Below are 15,932 nucleotides of genomic sequence, written 5' to 3'. Positions count from 1 at the left end.
TCAAGAAGAATCTCTAAACCATATCTAGATGAATGATCAATAATGCCTGGCAAGTACTTTTTGTCTGGAGTTCTTCTTTAAGAAGAATCTGTTTCTAGGAACTTACCAGTTAGTTTCTTGACGGGCTGTAGGCGCACGCTGATGGCTTGGTGGGTAAGTAGGGGCGAGGAGGGTAATGAGCGGGACATGCCCTCCATCATACGTATATGTTGCATGCCCTCTGTCACAGGAAGAGGGGTGATGGAGTAATCCGGCTCAAATGCACAGTCGTTTTCAGAAGAGGAGCCACCTGTGGAAAACAAGCAGTTAATACTGACACACAGTCCTCAACATTACAAGTACCTGGGAACATGCATACTATAATACACGGGACAATAGGAGCATAGGCCTGGCATCCCAGCCTTCTGTTGAGTGAAGGGGACACGAAGCCTGAGCAAGCACTGTGGCCTCTTCACTATATACCAGACACAGTGACATACACAGAATAGCAGCTGTGTCCGGTATTGCAACTTGGTTTCACTGACTTGAGCTGCAGAAAGTTTACATGACTAATACATGTGATGTTAGTCAATAAGAAGTGATTGCAGCCCTCAAACAAGTGCCTAGACCCCTTCAATCAGCTGATCCATGGGGGTACTGGGGTATTAGGCTCTCAATTATTTGATACTGAAGACCTATCCTAAAGAAAGTACATCAGTAGAATAGCCCAGAATAGCCCTTTAAAGATACTGTCACAACAGGACAACCCCTATTAAAAGAAAAGTCGCCAGGCGATCAATTGACTGTTTGCTGGGGATCTGACCTCTACAGGAGAAATGTTGTATTACATGGTGGACTATGGAGTTACCACCTTTCTATGCTCTCCACATCACCTAAAAGAGGCACCAAAACTAAAAGCAAAATGCAAAATAAAACCCCAAACAGTCATAGAAATGCAAAACCATAGACAATATAAAAAATGATTCATAGTTTCTTTTATTCGACAGATAAACAGCCATCTGTTCTACAAACTGTAAGGAAAAAAGTTAAGGTTTTTATGGGACCACCTGCCAAATAAGCAACAATCCTGTTTTTACCAAACACACAGTAAATATATTTACATGTACGAGAAAAGTATCGAGATCACGGTCTAGCATTAGTTATAAATATACAGGCAGGCTTTAGGTTTACTGATAGCAAATAGCTACACATATGGATAAACTACAGAGGACTGTACACAAATAACAAGTTATCTCTCTTTGGTGGAAGATAAGACAAGTCATTGCTATAGCAGCAGTCTGGGAACTCAGCCAAGTGCTTGGTTAATCTTCTCCTTCCATTATAACCCCATCTTTACTACCAATTTTACTATTGTATTCACAAGCCTTGGATTAAAGGGAAAGACAAAATCAATGCAGCAAAATGACAGTTTTATCAGTGAGGAACTGCACACATCCAAGTGTAATTTCATAAAGACAGGGATGTGTGCACATGATGTCCGCAGACCCCACAATTACATCCATCATAGACAAGTATTAAGAGGCTGATATGGAAGGAGGCCCATCATATCCTAAAATGTCTGCAAAACCCAGTCACATGAGGGGGAACGTGGCTGCACACGGAGGAGGTATTTGCTAGCATAGGTATATCCATACAGAAGCCTCTAGGGTCCTGTGCACACAGTGCAGCTATACAGACTAATGCAGAGATGCGCCCACAAGCATCTGACACACATGATATACATTGCTATGATCTAAACTATTTATCTAGAGAATGGTACAGATCACAGCAAAAATCAATAGCATTCAATGCTTGCTTTCCCGTGCCTGAGGCAAGTCTGAGGAATGTGCTGACATACGGAAGACATTTCCAGGATTAGTACATGTACATAGATTACAGAAGTGAGGGTAAGTACCCATCCTATCTGCTGAACTGATGCATTGTGCCATGGTGGCCTCCGTGACTAACATGCTTGGAGGTAGGAAACGAGCCACAGCCAGGGAGCTCTGCCCACAGGTTATCTTGGGAGGGGGGCAGATATAAAACAGGAATGTAGGTAAAATTAAGGCTAAGGCCCCACGTTGCAGATTTGCAGCGTTTTTTGAGTCAAAGCCAAGATTAGATGCAAAAGGAATGGGAAATATATAGGAAGTACTTATAACTTTTGTTCAATCCACTCTTGGTTTTGGCTCAAAAAAACCAAAACGCAGCAAAATCTGCAACAAAAAAGCTGTGTTTCTGCCTAAAGGGGTTTTCTGGGACTAGGATATGCTTACCTGTCCTTAAAATAAACCATTAATGCTAGTTTGGTAGTCAGTGTCATCACATCAATTTGTTACAAGACCATGCGGCAGCTCAGTCCCATTGAAATAAATGGGGCTGAGCTGCAATACTCAACCTAGCCACTATACATTGTATGGCACTGTGCTTTGTCACTAGTGAAAGGGACACAGTCCTAGTAAAACCCCTGCCCACAGGAAAATACTGGCCAGAAAATCCAGTATGTAAATTGGCCAGATTTCCTGACTCTCAGCCATTCCAGAAATACTAAATGTGCTGGGTAATGTTTCTTTTTTGCAACATAATTGTCACATAAAATGCCTATGTCACGCATCAGAACAATCCTAGCGAATGCAGAAGCTTTCTGTCAGGTCTGTGAGATTATCCCACACTTCCAGGATACTCATAAGTCACCCTTTTTGTAGACGTCTTCTCGACATTTCTGTCCAGTATGGGACATCAGAGCGGCAGGGACTCCAAGAACCAGATCACTATGATGTAAGGAGTCCTGTTTGGAGGACCAGATTCAGACCCAGGACACGCAGGTCGTATATGATCTGGACTTTCCAGATGGCAATTACCCGTAGGCCAGGGGACTAATCCTAGTTTCCCTAAATGCAAATGTTAGAACTTAATTTCACACAAATTGTTGCAAGCTAATAAACCGTATCTATCCTAAAATTGGTAGAAAATGTGACAAGTACCTAAGATTACACTAGGTGGCAGTATGGCGGTGCTTTTAACAAAGCAGTCTGCAGTATATTACATAGCAGTCATACAGGCAGGCACATATAACAGGTTCATCATCCAGCGTGAACTAGATACCAGCCATGACGTCAGGGGGCCGGGACTCTCGCAGGCGCATGTAATGTTACTTATTTCAAGCACTGAAGTTGAAAATCAACCAGGCAATCTGCACGCCTGTTCCACATGAATTAGCAAAGATTTCACCTGTCAGTTTTTACAAGGGTCTTGTAACCAGAGAATTATATAACAAGTTAATAACCTAGGATCATTGAGAGCAGCCTCAATGCGAGTGACACTCAACTTTTATCATAGCAAAGGTTAAAGTGTTTATCCGGCTCAAATAAAAATAACAGGAATCGGCTTTCGGGGTTTTTTTTGGGTTTTTTTTGTTTACATCATTTGCAATGTACATCGTATTTTCGTTAGACTTGAATGGCCAACGTAAATAGGGAAAAGAGGGGGGAAAAACACACAAAAGTGTGAATGGCTCCATATACTATAATGGACAGAAAAGTAGTATGAAAGGGCTCTAAAAGGAACTCTTGAGATCTATTTGGGACAATGAACCATCCACAGATCCTAATGGGCAGGTGGTTTAATTTCCCATAAAGCTCTGTCCTAAAGCTCTCTGTGGCAACTAACCAAGAAAAACCTTATACTCACCTAGAGAGGAGTCCGATGAGTCTCATCAGACTCATCTCGGCTGATCCCGATGTCTGCATAGTTGCTGAAGGTTTCCAGGAAAGTACACCTCATCTTCACTACTCATGTGCCCGAGGACCAACACACCCATACTGAAGTTGTGTAGGAATGGGGTAGCGCAGGGGGTGAGGGATAGTAGGGATAGGTGGGTATAAAGGGTTTTGGTTTTTCTCAACTGCAGACACCTACATGGTTACAACAGTTCTACTTCACACACTAAACCTCTGGTCCATAAGGACCTGTGAGTGCTTTAGTATACCAAATAGACCTGACCTGACTTTTCCCTTTAAAGACTTTTTGTGTCTCAGGCTGAATCTGGTGAATATTTTTCCTATAAAGAAATAATTTGCCTGTCTCCTTTTCTATACAAATGACCTGTATTGACAAAGGATGCATTTACATACACACTGTCAGTTTTGCAAATCATCTGCACATTGCATATTACCAGTGTCTCTAGGAAGGAGTTGCTGGCTTTTGAACAACCCTTATTTGTTATTGGTGTCCTTTCACACTTAGTTCTTCTCAAACTTGGTGTGCCCTGCTGAGCGCCCCTATGGTAATCTAATCCTTGCATCAGGTGTTCCGATTTCCCTGCAGCGCCACCACAGAGAAAATGCAGTATTACACAGTGTCCATTCAACTCAATGGGGTGTCTATGTAACACCAGACAGGACAGGTCCCCAGAGTGAGAGCTGCTCTCCATTCTAGCTAATAGACAGGAAGACTGCCCTCTGTTACTTCATGAATAGGGTACATGAAAATGGTTGTTTTTTTGTAATCCAGGCAACCTTTCCTGCAAGCTGAGATTTTCATCAAGAAATTTCAGTGAAAATGGATGGACCCCCATTATAATCAATGGGGTCCCTTGGTCTCCGATGGTGTCCACTATTTTTGCGGTTCCCTTGTCTGCTATTCACTAGGATAATGGACACCAGGAACTAATGTGAAGCTAGCATTAAGTGTGTGCCCATTTAATGATATTCTGCTATTAAAATACTAGAATACTGGGGGCAAATTACATTGCCTTGGGCAGTTTATCAGCTTCCTGTCCAGGCTGTAGAACTGCTCCACAAATACAATGAAACACGGCTAAATACTGAAGACTAAGGCCATGCTGGCTGTTTGTTCCACCTGTCAATCTCTACAGCTGAGAAACAGTGGAAAATTGATGTTCCTATGTGATCTGTGGCAGGTAAATAACAATTTCCTATGAATAAAACTTAAAGGGGCCTCTGCTTTGGACAATCCCTATTTAATAAAAGGGCCCCAAGTAAAATAACTTTATTTCCACCTTACTATAGGTTTACACTGGCGCTGAACTATCTGTTGCTCTGGTCTGTCAGAGGACGACAACAACAGATAGGCGGACTGATGAAACAGCGGTCATGGATGGAGCCTGATGGACCCTATTAACTATAATGAACTCCATCAGGTGTCTGTTCTGTTAAACTGAAACCACTGGTTGAAAAAGTTGCAGGACGGAGACTCCAACACACATGTGAACATAGACTAAAATAATTCTGATATATCCACAGGATATGTCAGAAATATCTTATAGATGTGGGTCACACTTTTAGGCCCCGTTCACACAGGGCAGTGGACCATGTATTTTGGTCCTGATTTTGACGCGGGAGGCCGCGTCAGAATAGGACCAAAATGCGCCTGCCGCGGCTTCCTACAGTCGTGGCTTTGCGCTCTGGAGTAGGCCCAAATGAATGGGCCTAGTCCGGAGGGTGCTGCGGCGAGACTGCACCGCAGCTGAATCAGCCGCGGAATCCGCCTGAAAAAAGGGCAGCTCGCTTCTTTTTTTCTGCTAGCGGAACAAAGAACGCTACCTGTCTGCATAGACCTCTATTATAAGGGGGCGGATTTTGAGGAAGATTCAGTGCCAAAATCCCCCCCTCTTGCCTCGTGTGAATGAGCCCTTAGGCCCATAAATATCTCCACTCAACAGCAAGGTTCATATAATGAGGAAGGCAGCAGCTCCATATCCTGATGAAGTATGGATGAAGAATAGGCAATATGGCCCCATTAACTTCTATCAAACAATAAATAGAACTGAATGGAGAGAGCTGCATGTGTGCGGCCACCTCTCCATTCATTCCCATAGATTGTAAGCCCTCGCGGGCAGGGCCCTCTACCCAACCGTGCCAGTCGGTCACAGTTAGTATTATATCTACCTGTATATTTTGTGTATTGTATGTAAACCCCCAAATGTAAAGCACCATGGAATTAATGGTGCTATACAAACAATAATAATAATAATTCTCTGTCAGGATATGCCTGTGACTGCCTCACCACATGGGATGGGAAACGTGAACTCCTTAATTAATTAATTGGTTCTTAACCAGGGTTTGATCGCACCCTAGGCCTTATGTATGGTTCATTTTGTGTATCAGTAACAAAACATATACCTATGTCTTGAATTTGGAAAAAAATCATATTTGATTTATCACTAAAGAAGGGTTCGGTGAATGTGCATATGAAACTGGTGGGTTCGGTACGTCAAACAAGGTTAAGAACCACTGATCTGGAGATAGATGCAGATAGATGTTGGGCCTACATCTATAAAGACATTTATGGCGCATTCTGCACATGCCGTAAATGTCTATTAATGTTGCTATGAGAGTTACAGAAAGCCCAATCATATCAATAGATTGTATCTGATATATATTCTTTGTAACCGCTCCCTACTTGTATGCCCATCTAAGAATGCCATATAAGAATGTTTGTTTTTTTATACTGGACAATCATGGGGAAAACGTGCCTAGATTCTAGAAAAGAACATAAATATTCACTATTCTTACCATGTCTATATAGATAAACAGAACGCTGCATGAAGTCTGACAGCTTGAAATTCCTGGAGAGAACATGGCTGGGATTACATTTCAGTATTACGGCATGAAATATCCCCGGAAGGGTAACCCAATTAGTGCGAGTCCCTGGATGATGGATGAGGACAAAGAAGTATCCGATTGCACTGAATGATCACAGCCACTATGTCTATTAACCTTGGTAATACATTGGCAATACATTGGGGCATCCCCAGGCATGACTAGGGGTTTGCATGCACTTTTGTTCTTAACCCCTTCCTGCCATTTGGATTCTTCATTTTCTCTTACCCACCTTCTAAAATCCCAAACTTTCACATTTTTTATTCAGGCCTATTGACAACAATTAATATTCTATACAATGTACTGGGAAACCAAAATTTGATAATACTACTGACAGCTGGCATATATGGAGAGTACTTAGCCTCAACAGCCATTTTGATGTAATACATAAAGTCAACTAATAATGTATTAGATAATAGTGAGCGACAGTAATAAATCTGCCACATATTCAGACTGCTTATGTTTGCACTATTATTACATGTGGTCCAATGGGTATTTTTTTTATTATGTTTCTCAAACAATGTAAAACACGGGAGAAAATGGAACTGGGCGTGCTGGAGCGGTCACGTGTCGGTAGTTCATATACATCATTTCAGAAAGATGAACAGAGAGATACGGACAGTCATACAGGGCCAAAAATAAATGTGCCCCTAGCTTCTTACCTTGTGAAGCCCGGCCGTGGCGGGAGTCTACACTATGCTGCCTCCGTTCCTGTGGCTCCTCATTGCCCCCATCTAGAAGGAAAGATTAAAATGAGTGAATGGGATATAACTCATCTTCCCAAAACACAGACGCGGAAGCATGAACTACACAAACTGGAAAATGTGAAACCACCGTTTATCTGCTATTACACAATATAAACTGGTTCCAGATCAAGAATCTGAGGAACATGTTCAGGCACCTCTGATGATCTATTAGCTGGCACCATTGAAGATTCAGGTCAAGAACGTCTTCACTAAACAGGAAGCGAACACTGAGACTCCAGAAACTGTATATCAAAGGGCCGACGTGCTTCCTGGCTCGCTTGGAACAATATACAACCTTTCTTTTTTTTTTATTTTAGATCAAGACCAAGGGCACTGAGGAAGATATTACACCATGAAGTTCAGTGATCGGGTATGATCAACAAGCTCAGCTATCCACATCAATGTATTTCAGGAGTCATTCATCCTCCCGCAAGGTCAGCACAAAGTTGTCTGAGCCATAAAATAATCCTGGCCACAACCTGTTTGCACAAAACTTCAATACCAAATAAAAAGTTAATAATTACAATGGACTGGTCAGTAATAAGTGATCAGACAGACGAGTATCAGGAAAATATACATACATGTGCCAAGTGGTTCATGTACTGCATTGCTGCACAGTAATAAAAAGTTTAATGCCCCCTTTCTTTAGGAAAACAGCAGCAATAAACGCTTGCCTGGCGGTGGGGCGAGCGCTGATTGATAGCCTGGGATCACGGCGATACAGAAAAGTCTGCAGTGCAGTCTGCCCAATCTATTCTCATGCTGCAGTCTCCTCACTGTCATATGTATATATGTATATATGTATGGGAAAAGGATCAAAGAAATGGACAAAATGTATAGTGTGTAAAGTGGTAAATCTGCATCACACAAACCATAAATCAATAATAGCTCCCCTCTCTACGGACCATTTATAACGCTGGCGTTTACTTTACAGCAGCGGGTTCTTTAGGTCCAACAGCACTAGTATCTGCGTGAAATTACAATGTCCGGACCGCCAATATCTATATACCTTTCTGAAGCAAAGTCTTGCATGCCATTTGAGTCATTTATGTCAATGGAGTCAAAATGCTGCCTGTTGGTGCAACATAGAACTAACCCATACAGCAATAGTAACATTTCTTTTTTCTCCTTTTATTAGGCCATTTGGGATTGGACTGCTAATCATACGGGAAGTGCCTGGTCTGGATGAGACTCCTGACTAGTAACTAGTTAGCACTGGACAAATCCGACATGACTACCTGGAGCTCATAAACTTATTGAATGGAAAATCATAAATTTCCACTGGGATTTCTGCTGCTTGTCCAGGTTGAGAATGGCATAAAGAGCAGAAGAAGTCATACCCCATTCCACCGATGCCCCCTCACATTCTGATGCCAATTGCTTTTGTTGTCCCGGTCACAGGAATTGGCACCTCAGCCAATCACTAGGCACTGCGGTGACCCCACTTTATACAGTCAAACAGGCAAAGCAGCATTCTGATAGTCTTGATATGAAAGGAGAGGCAACCTACTGGTGAAGGCGAGCAGAACTTTTTTGATTAAAAAAAAAATTCTCAGACAAGCAATCTCTTTAAAAGAGATGGAAGAGGTTTCAACAAGAGCGTTTGCAGACCAGCTCCTGTCACTCAAATGGAAATCACATGATTTGGATTGAGCTGCAGTACCTACCCATGGATGGACGTGACACGATTTCATGGGACTGTAAGGGGCACTGACCCTTTCCTCTAATGTCTTATACCCACTTTAAATTAGATAAAAGGACAGTTTACAGTAATAGATAAGACAGAATGCATATAATATAGCCAGCTCGCCTGATTCCCTCAAACACATGCATGCTTGGCTTGGCAGGGAAAGGGAGAAACACCTCTGGCAGCAACTCCATCTCCCCCCCCCCATCCCCTAAGACCAAGATTTCAAGATTATCTTTTTATCACCACCACACAAAGGTTCGGTTGTGAGATCCCTACACACCTGATCCAACATCCCATCCATACATCCAATTTATATAGGCAAATTAACTTAGAAATCATATAAGAAATTATAGATTGTATAGAAAAAATAAACCTTTATTAAAACCTATAAAGTATAACTAAAACATTCCAGAAATATAGAAAAATGCTAATGACTGCGTGTTCTGCAATGAATACATTTAGGCAGTCTGGATTTTCTCTGACTGCATATTCATGAAATGTATTAAGTTTTACGCTCTATGTCTTGCTCTGTGATTTTAGCATAAAACTGCAATGTAATGTTTAAAAGAAAGGAGGCGCAGATGGGGAGTGAAGGTCTCCCAGGAGCGTAAAGAGCACGGAGGTCACATACTAAAAAATTAAACATACAGGCTCCCCAGCAATGTCCTGGATAACCTTGAGACTTGTAGAATATGCTGTGTCCACTCTGTTTACATGCAAACAGTAACCAATATTCAGGCATGACAACTGGTTGGGGCTGTGTACATAAAACATGTATGAATGCAACGCATGCTCCATCTGCTGGGGAGGGAGACAACATTATACCCTTCACTCTTTTTTACTATTGAAGGTCAGATATCATAAAAATCTGTGTCCTCCAGGGCCATAGATGATGTACCGCTGCAGAATTTCCATATAGAAAGGGGTATTTGTGATGAGACAACTCCTTTAAAACTTCATTCATGTATAATGGCAGCAAATTAAATGTGTATTTGCATCAGTTCATATCCCAATAGAATACATGCAAGTGTGAATGCAGTCAGACCCAGAAGCCTTACTCTAGGTTCAAACCTGCATTCGGGTTTCCGTTATTCAGGTCTGCTTAGGGACCTGAAAAATGGAAACCCAAAATTGGATACCCAAGGAAACCTGCAGACCCAATAGACTATAATGGGGTCCACTGGGTTTCCGTCCGTTTGCTGCTTGAAAAATACGGAGCAATTTTCAAGCGGAATGAGGAACAGAATCCCCAAGCGCTCACCAAGCAGAGATGTGAACCCAGTCTTAGGGTGCATGCACACTACGTAACGCCGGGCGTGTATGAGAGCCGTACACGCCGGCGTTACAGCAGGGCTGCCGAGCACTTCCCATTCACTTCAATGGGAGCGCTCGTAAACGCCGCTGTTACGAGCGCTCCCATTGAAGTGAATGGGAAGTGTTCGGCAGTCTGCTGTAATGCCGGCGTGTACGGCTCTCATACACGCCCGGCGTTACTCAGTGTGCATGCACCCTTAGAGTATATTCATCCAGAATTTTTTCAGCAAATTCTGAGACAGAAAACATTCATTACAATGGGAGAGAGTATCAGACTATTTCTGCTAGCTGATTCTTATAGAAATAAAAAGCATAATGCTCCTTCTTCAGGTAGATTCCACCCTGAAACTCCCAATGTAATGAATGGGTGACAGAAAGAGGCAGGTTTTAGGATACAGAAGTCTGCTTCAGAAAACCTCTTCCTAAACCATAACGGTTTGAAAAAAAAAAACAAACAAACTTCTAAAATCTGCTTCAAAAACCTGAAGATTTTTATTGCCTGACAATAAAAAACTCAGTGGGAACATGCCCTAATACAGTTTGAAGCATAGACCAAACACTGAACATTCATTTAGCGGTACCTCGTGTCACCCCCTCTACCTCATAGATTGTAAGTTCTTGAGAGCAGGGCCCTCGGTCCCATTGTCTGCAATGACTATTTGTTTGTAATGGATCTTTGTCTGTACTTGAACCCTACCAATTGTACAGTGCTGCGGAATATGTTGGCGCTATGTGAATAAAATATATTATTCTAGGTAGCCGAAGGCATACACACATCGATAGATCAAATAGGCACTTCCAGCAGCTAGATAAGAACATGACATTGTTTTACTGTACCCAAAACAATATAACAAGGCCCTATAAAGCAGAAGAGATGGTTAAGCTGCTGTAACTGATATATGACCCATTTGTCTGCACTGGCATTGTAAGAAAGATAAGGCCAGCTCATTTGATGACATTATTAATCTTTCTAAATTTGATCTATCTGTACATCATCTAAGGGTACTTTCTAAAGGTCTTAAATTTGTTCCTACGTCAAATTTTGATGTTTTTCGTATTTTGTTAGACGTGAACAAATTTATTCGTTTGATTACTGTGAAAAAACATTTTTTTGATACAGGTACACATGATAAGGATGACTCTACACCAGATGGGTCTGGTGTGAGCAATGCTATGGATAACGATCACAATGAATTTTGTACATTACAATTTAGGGAGCAGGTCTCATTATTACAACTTATGGATCTAGCCTATCAAAATGATTCCGGCCCTCCAAAGGATGTTCATGCAACAAATGTTCGAGTTGATAACCCTACTTTTTACCCCCTTAAATCTCGCAGTGCCATCTTCAATCTCTTTCAACATAATGCTGAAAGAGAATTGAATAGTTTGAAAGATTCAATACAACAAAAAACTATACACCATAATTTAACTAAATTAGAAAGACAAGCATTGCGAGATCTTAAGAAGAATCGACAAATTACCATCAAAATGGCAGATAAGGGGGGTAAGGTAGTGGTTATGAACTCGAACGACTACAGAGATGCCTGTATGTCTCTTTTAAATGACTCCAATACTTATAGAAAATTGGACAATGATCCTACAATTTTTGCCAAAGCATTGGAGGATCTTGTTATTGAGGGGGTCAGTTTCGGAGTTATTCCTGATTATAAACGTCAACACCTAATTAACAGTTTTCCTACTATCCCAATTTTCCACAAGTTACCTAAAACCCATAAGCAGATCTTTCCTCCCCCTCTACGTCCTATCATTTCCAGTATAGGCTCATTTAGTGAGAAATTATGTATTTGGGTAGACAGTTTACTACATCCGTTGGTGCGCAGAATTCCGGGATATATTAAGATTTGTTCCTAGTAGAGGAAAATCCTTGGGAGATATACTATCACCTAGTGCCGGGGTAGGTAACGTACGGCTCTCCAGCTGTTGTAAAACTACAACTCCCAGCATGCATACTTGCTCTGCTGTTCTTGAAACTCCCATGAAAGTGAATGGAGCATGCTGGGAGTTGTAGTTTCACAGCAGCTGGAGAGCCGAAGGTTCCCTACCCCTGACCTAGTGTGTTTAATTCGAACATTGGTGAACAATTCACCTGGCTCAAAAGGGTAGGCTTCCACAAATGTGGACAAACAAGATGTGGAGTATGCAAACTAGCTAAAAAAAAAACTGCATCTTTTGGTCCAATATGTGATAAATCCTTGTTTAAAATATCCAAATTCTTTAATTGCAACAGCAGTTATGTAGTCTACGTTATGGAGTGCACATTATGTGACCTGCACGATTCGTCCAGTAAAGGTACGAGTGTCTGAGCATCTCGCAGATTGTTCCAAAAATTCAACTGACAACATGTCTAACATCTCAAAACATTTTTCTACCTGCCATAGTGGGGACACTTCTTCCCTATTATTCTATGTCATAGACCAGGTACCTCCCCCCTACCGAGGTGGAGAGCCTATGCACAAGTAGGATTACGTCAGATTAAAAAAGCAGAATCCCTTATATACACAATGGGGTAAGTTTTTATTAATATCTCACTGTGATAACAGCTAAATCCATTATGTTTTATCGCCACGATTGCTATGCATATTGATATTGATGCATTATATGCTGATTAACTATTCATTTTAAACATACATGTGTCTTGCAATAATTTATTGAATTCTTTATAGTATTGTTTGTACACAATTCTAGATCTAGTGTTTAAATTGGACACGTTTGCTGTTTCACCGGTATTGGATTCTTCTATCGCATTGTGTGCACGTAACTTTAGACTTAGCATTTAAGTCATGTACTGAAGGAGTTAACGTGTGTCATATGGTAAGGTGTGCACAAACTAACATATATAAAGGCTTCTTGTGTTGTTTTTCATTAGAACTATGACTAAGGGTGGAAGCATTTGGTCCCGAAACGCGTAAGCAGTTTGTTTGTCTTCTTGCACTTTGGATCCATTTGTAAAATGTTTTTAACATGGATTTAGTAAAAGTTATTTTTTAACCTAATTGCATTGGTGCGCTGGAGACTTTTTTACATATTTTCACAGCTTAAGCTATGCATGCATTATATGACACTGTTACTAGGGAACGGGCGCTCTCTAAATATTTTGCACGGGGTCTCCACCACCCTTGATCCGGCCCGGAGTCTAGTTATTGTATAGAATACATATATTGTATAGAATACATAAGAAAGCAGGAAAGACCTTATATCTTCCAGTTTGGAAAGAACCAGAGGAAGGGAGGAGATTATCAGATGAATACAGGAAACATTCCTTAGAAAGTCCATAGCATCACAAGTTCACGCTCTGAGTCTAGATTAGTTATAGGAACCATGGCAGCCGACCAACAGAGGGAAGACATGGCGAAGGTAAATCTCACTGGACTAGTCTTCAGAACCAGTCAGTAACATTACAGAAAACAGATGAAAACAGGCAAAAACGCAATGAAAGGGTTAAAGGTACAAAGAGGAACAGCGATTCCCTTACAGGCCTGCAATGGCCAAAGTTATGGTATATGTGTGTATGTATATATGTGTGTGTATGTGTGTATGTGTGTATATATATATATATATATATATATATATATATATATATATATATATATATATACACACACAGTCCTATGAAAAAGTTTGGGCACCCCTATTAATCTTAATCATTTTTAGTTCTAAATATTTTGGTGTTTGCAACAGCCATTTCAATTTGATATATCTAATAACTGATGGACACAGTAATATTTCAGGATTGAAATGAGGTTTATTGTACTAACAGAAAATGCGCAATATGCATTAAACCAAAATTTGACCGGTGCAAAAGTATGGGCACCCTTATTTTATTGATTTGAATACTCCTAACTACTTTTTACTGACTTACTGAAGCACAAAATTGGTTTTGTAACCTCAGTGAGCTTTGAACTTCATAGCCAGATGTATCCAATCATAAGAAAAGGTATTTAAGGTGGCCAATTGCAAGTTGTTCTACTATTTGAATCTCCTCTGAAGAGTGGCATCATGGGCTACTCAAAACAACTCTCAAATGATCTGAAAACAAAGATTGTTCAACATAGTTGTTCAGCGGAAGGATACAAAAAGCTGTCTCAGAGATTTAACCTGTCAGTTTCCACTGTGAGGAACATAGTAAGGAAATGGAAGACCACAGGGACAGTTCTTGTTAAGCCCAGAAGTGGCAGGCCAAGAAAAATATCAGAAAGGCAGAGAAGAAGAATGGTGAGAACAGTCAAGGACAATCCACAGACCACCTCCAAAGAGCTGCAGCATCATCTTGCTGCAGATGGTGTCACTGTGCATCGGTCAACTATACAGCGCACTTTGCACAAATAGAAGCTGTATGGGAGAGTGATGAGAAAGAAGCCGTTTCTGCACGTACGCCACAAATAGAGTTGCCTGAGGTATGAAAAAGCACATTTGGACAAGGCAGCTTCATTTTGGAAACAAAAATTGAGTTGTTTGGTTCTAAAAAAAAGGCGTTATGCATGGCGTCCAAAAAGAAACAGCATTCCAAGAAAAACACATGCTACCCACTGTAAAATTTGGTGGAGGTTCCATCATGCTTTGGGGCTGTGTGGCCAATGCCGGCATCGGGAATCTTGTTAAAGTTGAGGGTCGCATGGATTCCACTCAGTATCAGCAGATTCTTGAGAATAATGTTCAAGAATCAGTGACGAAGTTGAAGTTACGCCGGGGATGGATATTTCAGCAAGACAATGATCCAAAACACCGCTCCAAATCCTCAGGCATTCATGCAGAGGAACAATTACAATGTTCTGGAATGGCCATCCCAGTCCCCAGACCTGAATATCATTGAACATCTGTGGGATGATTTGAAGCGGGCTGTCCATGCTCGGCGACCATCTAACTTAACTGAACTTGAATTGTTTGTCCAAAATACCTTTATCCAGGAACTGATTAAAAGCTACAGGAAGCGACTAGAGGCTGTTATCTTTGCAAAAGGAGGATGTACTAAATATTAATGTCACTTTTCTGTTGAGGTGCCCATACTTTTGCACCGGTCAAATTTTGGTTTAATGCATATTGCGCATTTTCTGTTAGTACAATAAACCTCATTTCAATCCTGAAATATTACTGTGTCCATCAGTTATTAGATATATCAAACTGAAATGGCTGTTGCAAATACCAAAATATTTAGAACTAAAAATGATTAAGATTAATAGGGGTGCCCAAACTTTTTCATAGGACTGTATATATATATATATATATATATATATATATATATATATATATATATATATATATATATAGCAGTGGTCTCCAACCTGCTGCAAAACTACAACTACCAGTTTGACCTGAGAACTGCAGGTTTTCAAGGCATGCTGGGAGTTGTGGTTTTACAACAGCTGGAGTGCCATAGGCTGGAGAACAGTTGTATATTTGGAGTAAGGGGGGGGGGCACAGACTGATGGCACTATAACTAAGGTAATAGGCTCTCTCTATTAGCTGGTCCAATGCAGCAGTAAAGTTCTATATAACCTGCAGTAAAGGAGACTAGGACGATATATTTCCTTCTGACGTCACAATTACAGGTTTTTATTT

At 40.9% G+C, this 15,932-nt stretch overlaps 1 protein-coding gene across 5 annotated transcripts in view; it reads right to left on the bottom strand.

Moving 5' to 3' along the window:
- TANC2 (tetratricopeptide repeat, ankyrin repeat and coiled-coil containing 2) overlaps nucleotides 1-15,932 on the bottom strand; it is a 329,427-nt gene that overhangs the window by 98,745 nt on the left and 214,750 nt on the right. For all 5 annotated transcript variants that reach the window (XM_075277126.1, XM_075277128.1, XM_075277129.1 and 2 more), the window contains 2 exons: nucleotides 7,265-7,336; nucleotides 107-289 (listed from right to left, as the gene is read on the bottom strand). In XM_075277126.1, coding sequence (XP_075133227.1) covers nucleotides 107-289; nucleotides 7,265-7,336 — 255 coding nt within the window. The remainder of the gene's footprint in view (nucleotides 1-106; nucleotides 290-7,264; nucleotides 7,337-15,932) is intronic.

The sequence above is a fragment of the Leptodactylus fuscus genome, chromosome 6 (genome assembly GCF_031893055.1).
Source record: "Leptodactylus fuscus isolate aLepFus1 chromosome 6, aLepFus1.hap2, whole genome shotgun sequence".
In the NCBI taxonomy this organism is placed as follows: domain Eukaryota; kingdom Metazoa; phylum Chordata; class Amphibia; order Anura; family Leptodactylidae; genus Leptodactylus; species Leptodactylus fuscus.
Note: the sequence above shows the minus strand (reverse complement) of the source record. Positions and strands in the feature narration are given on the sequence as shown.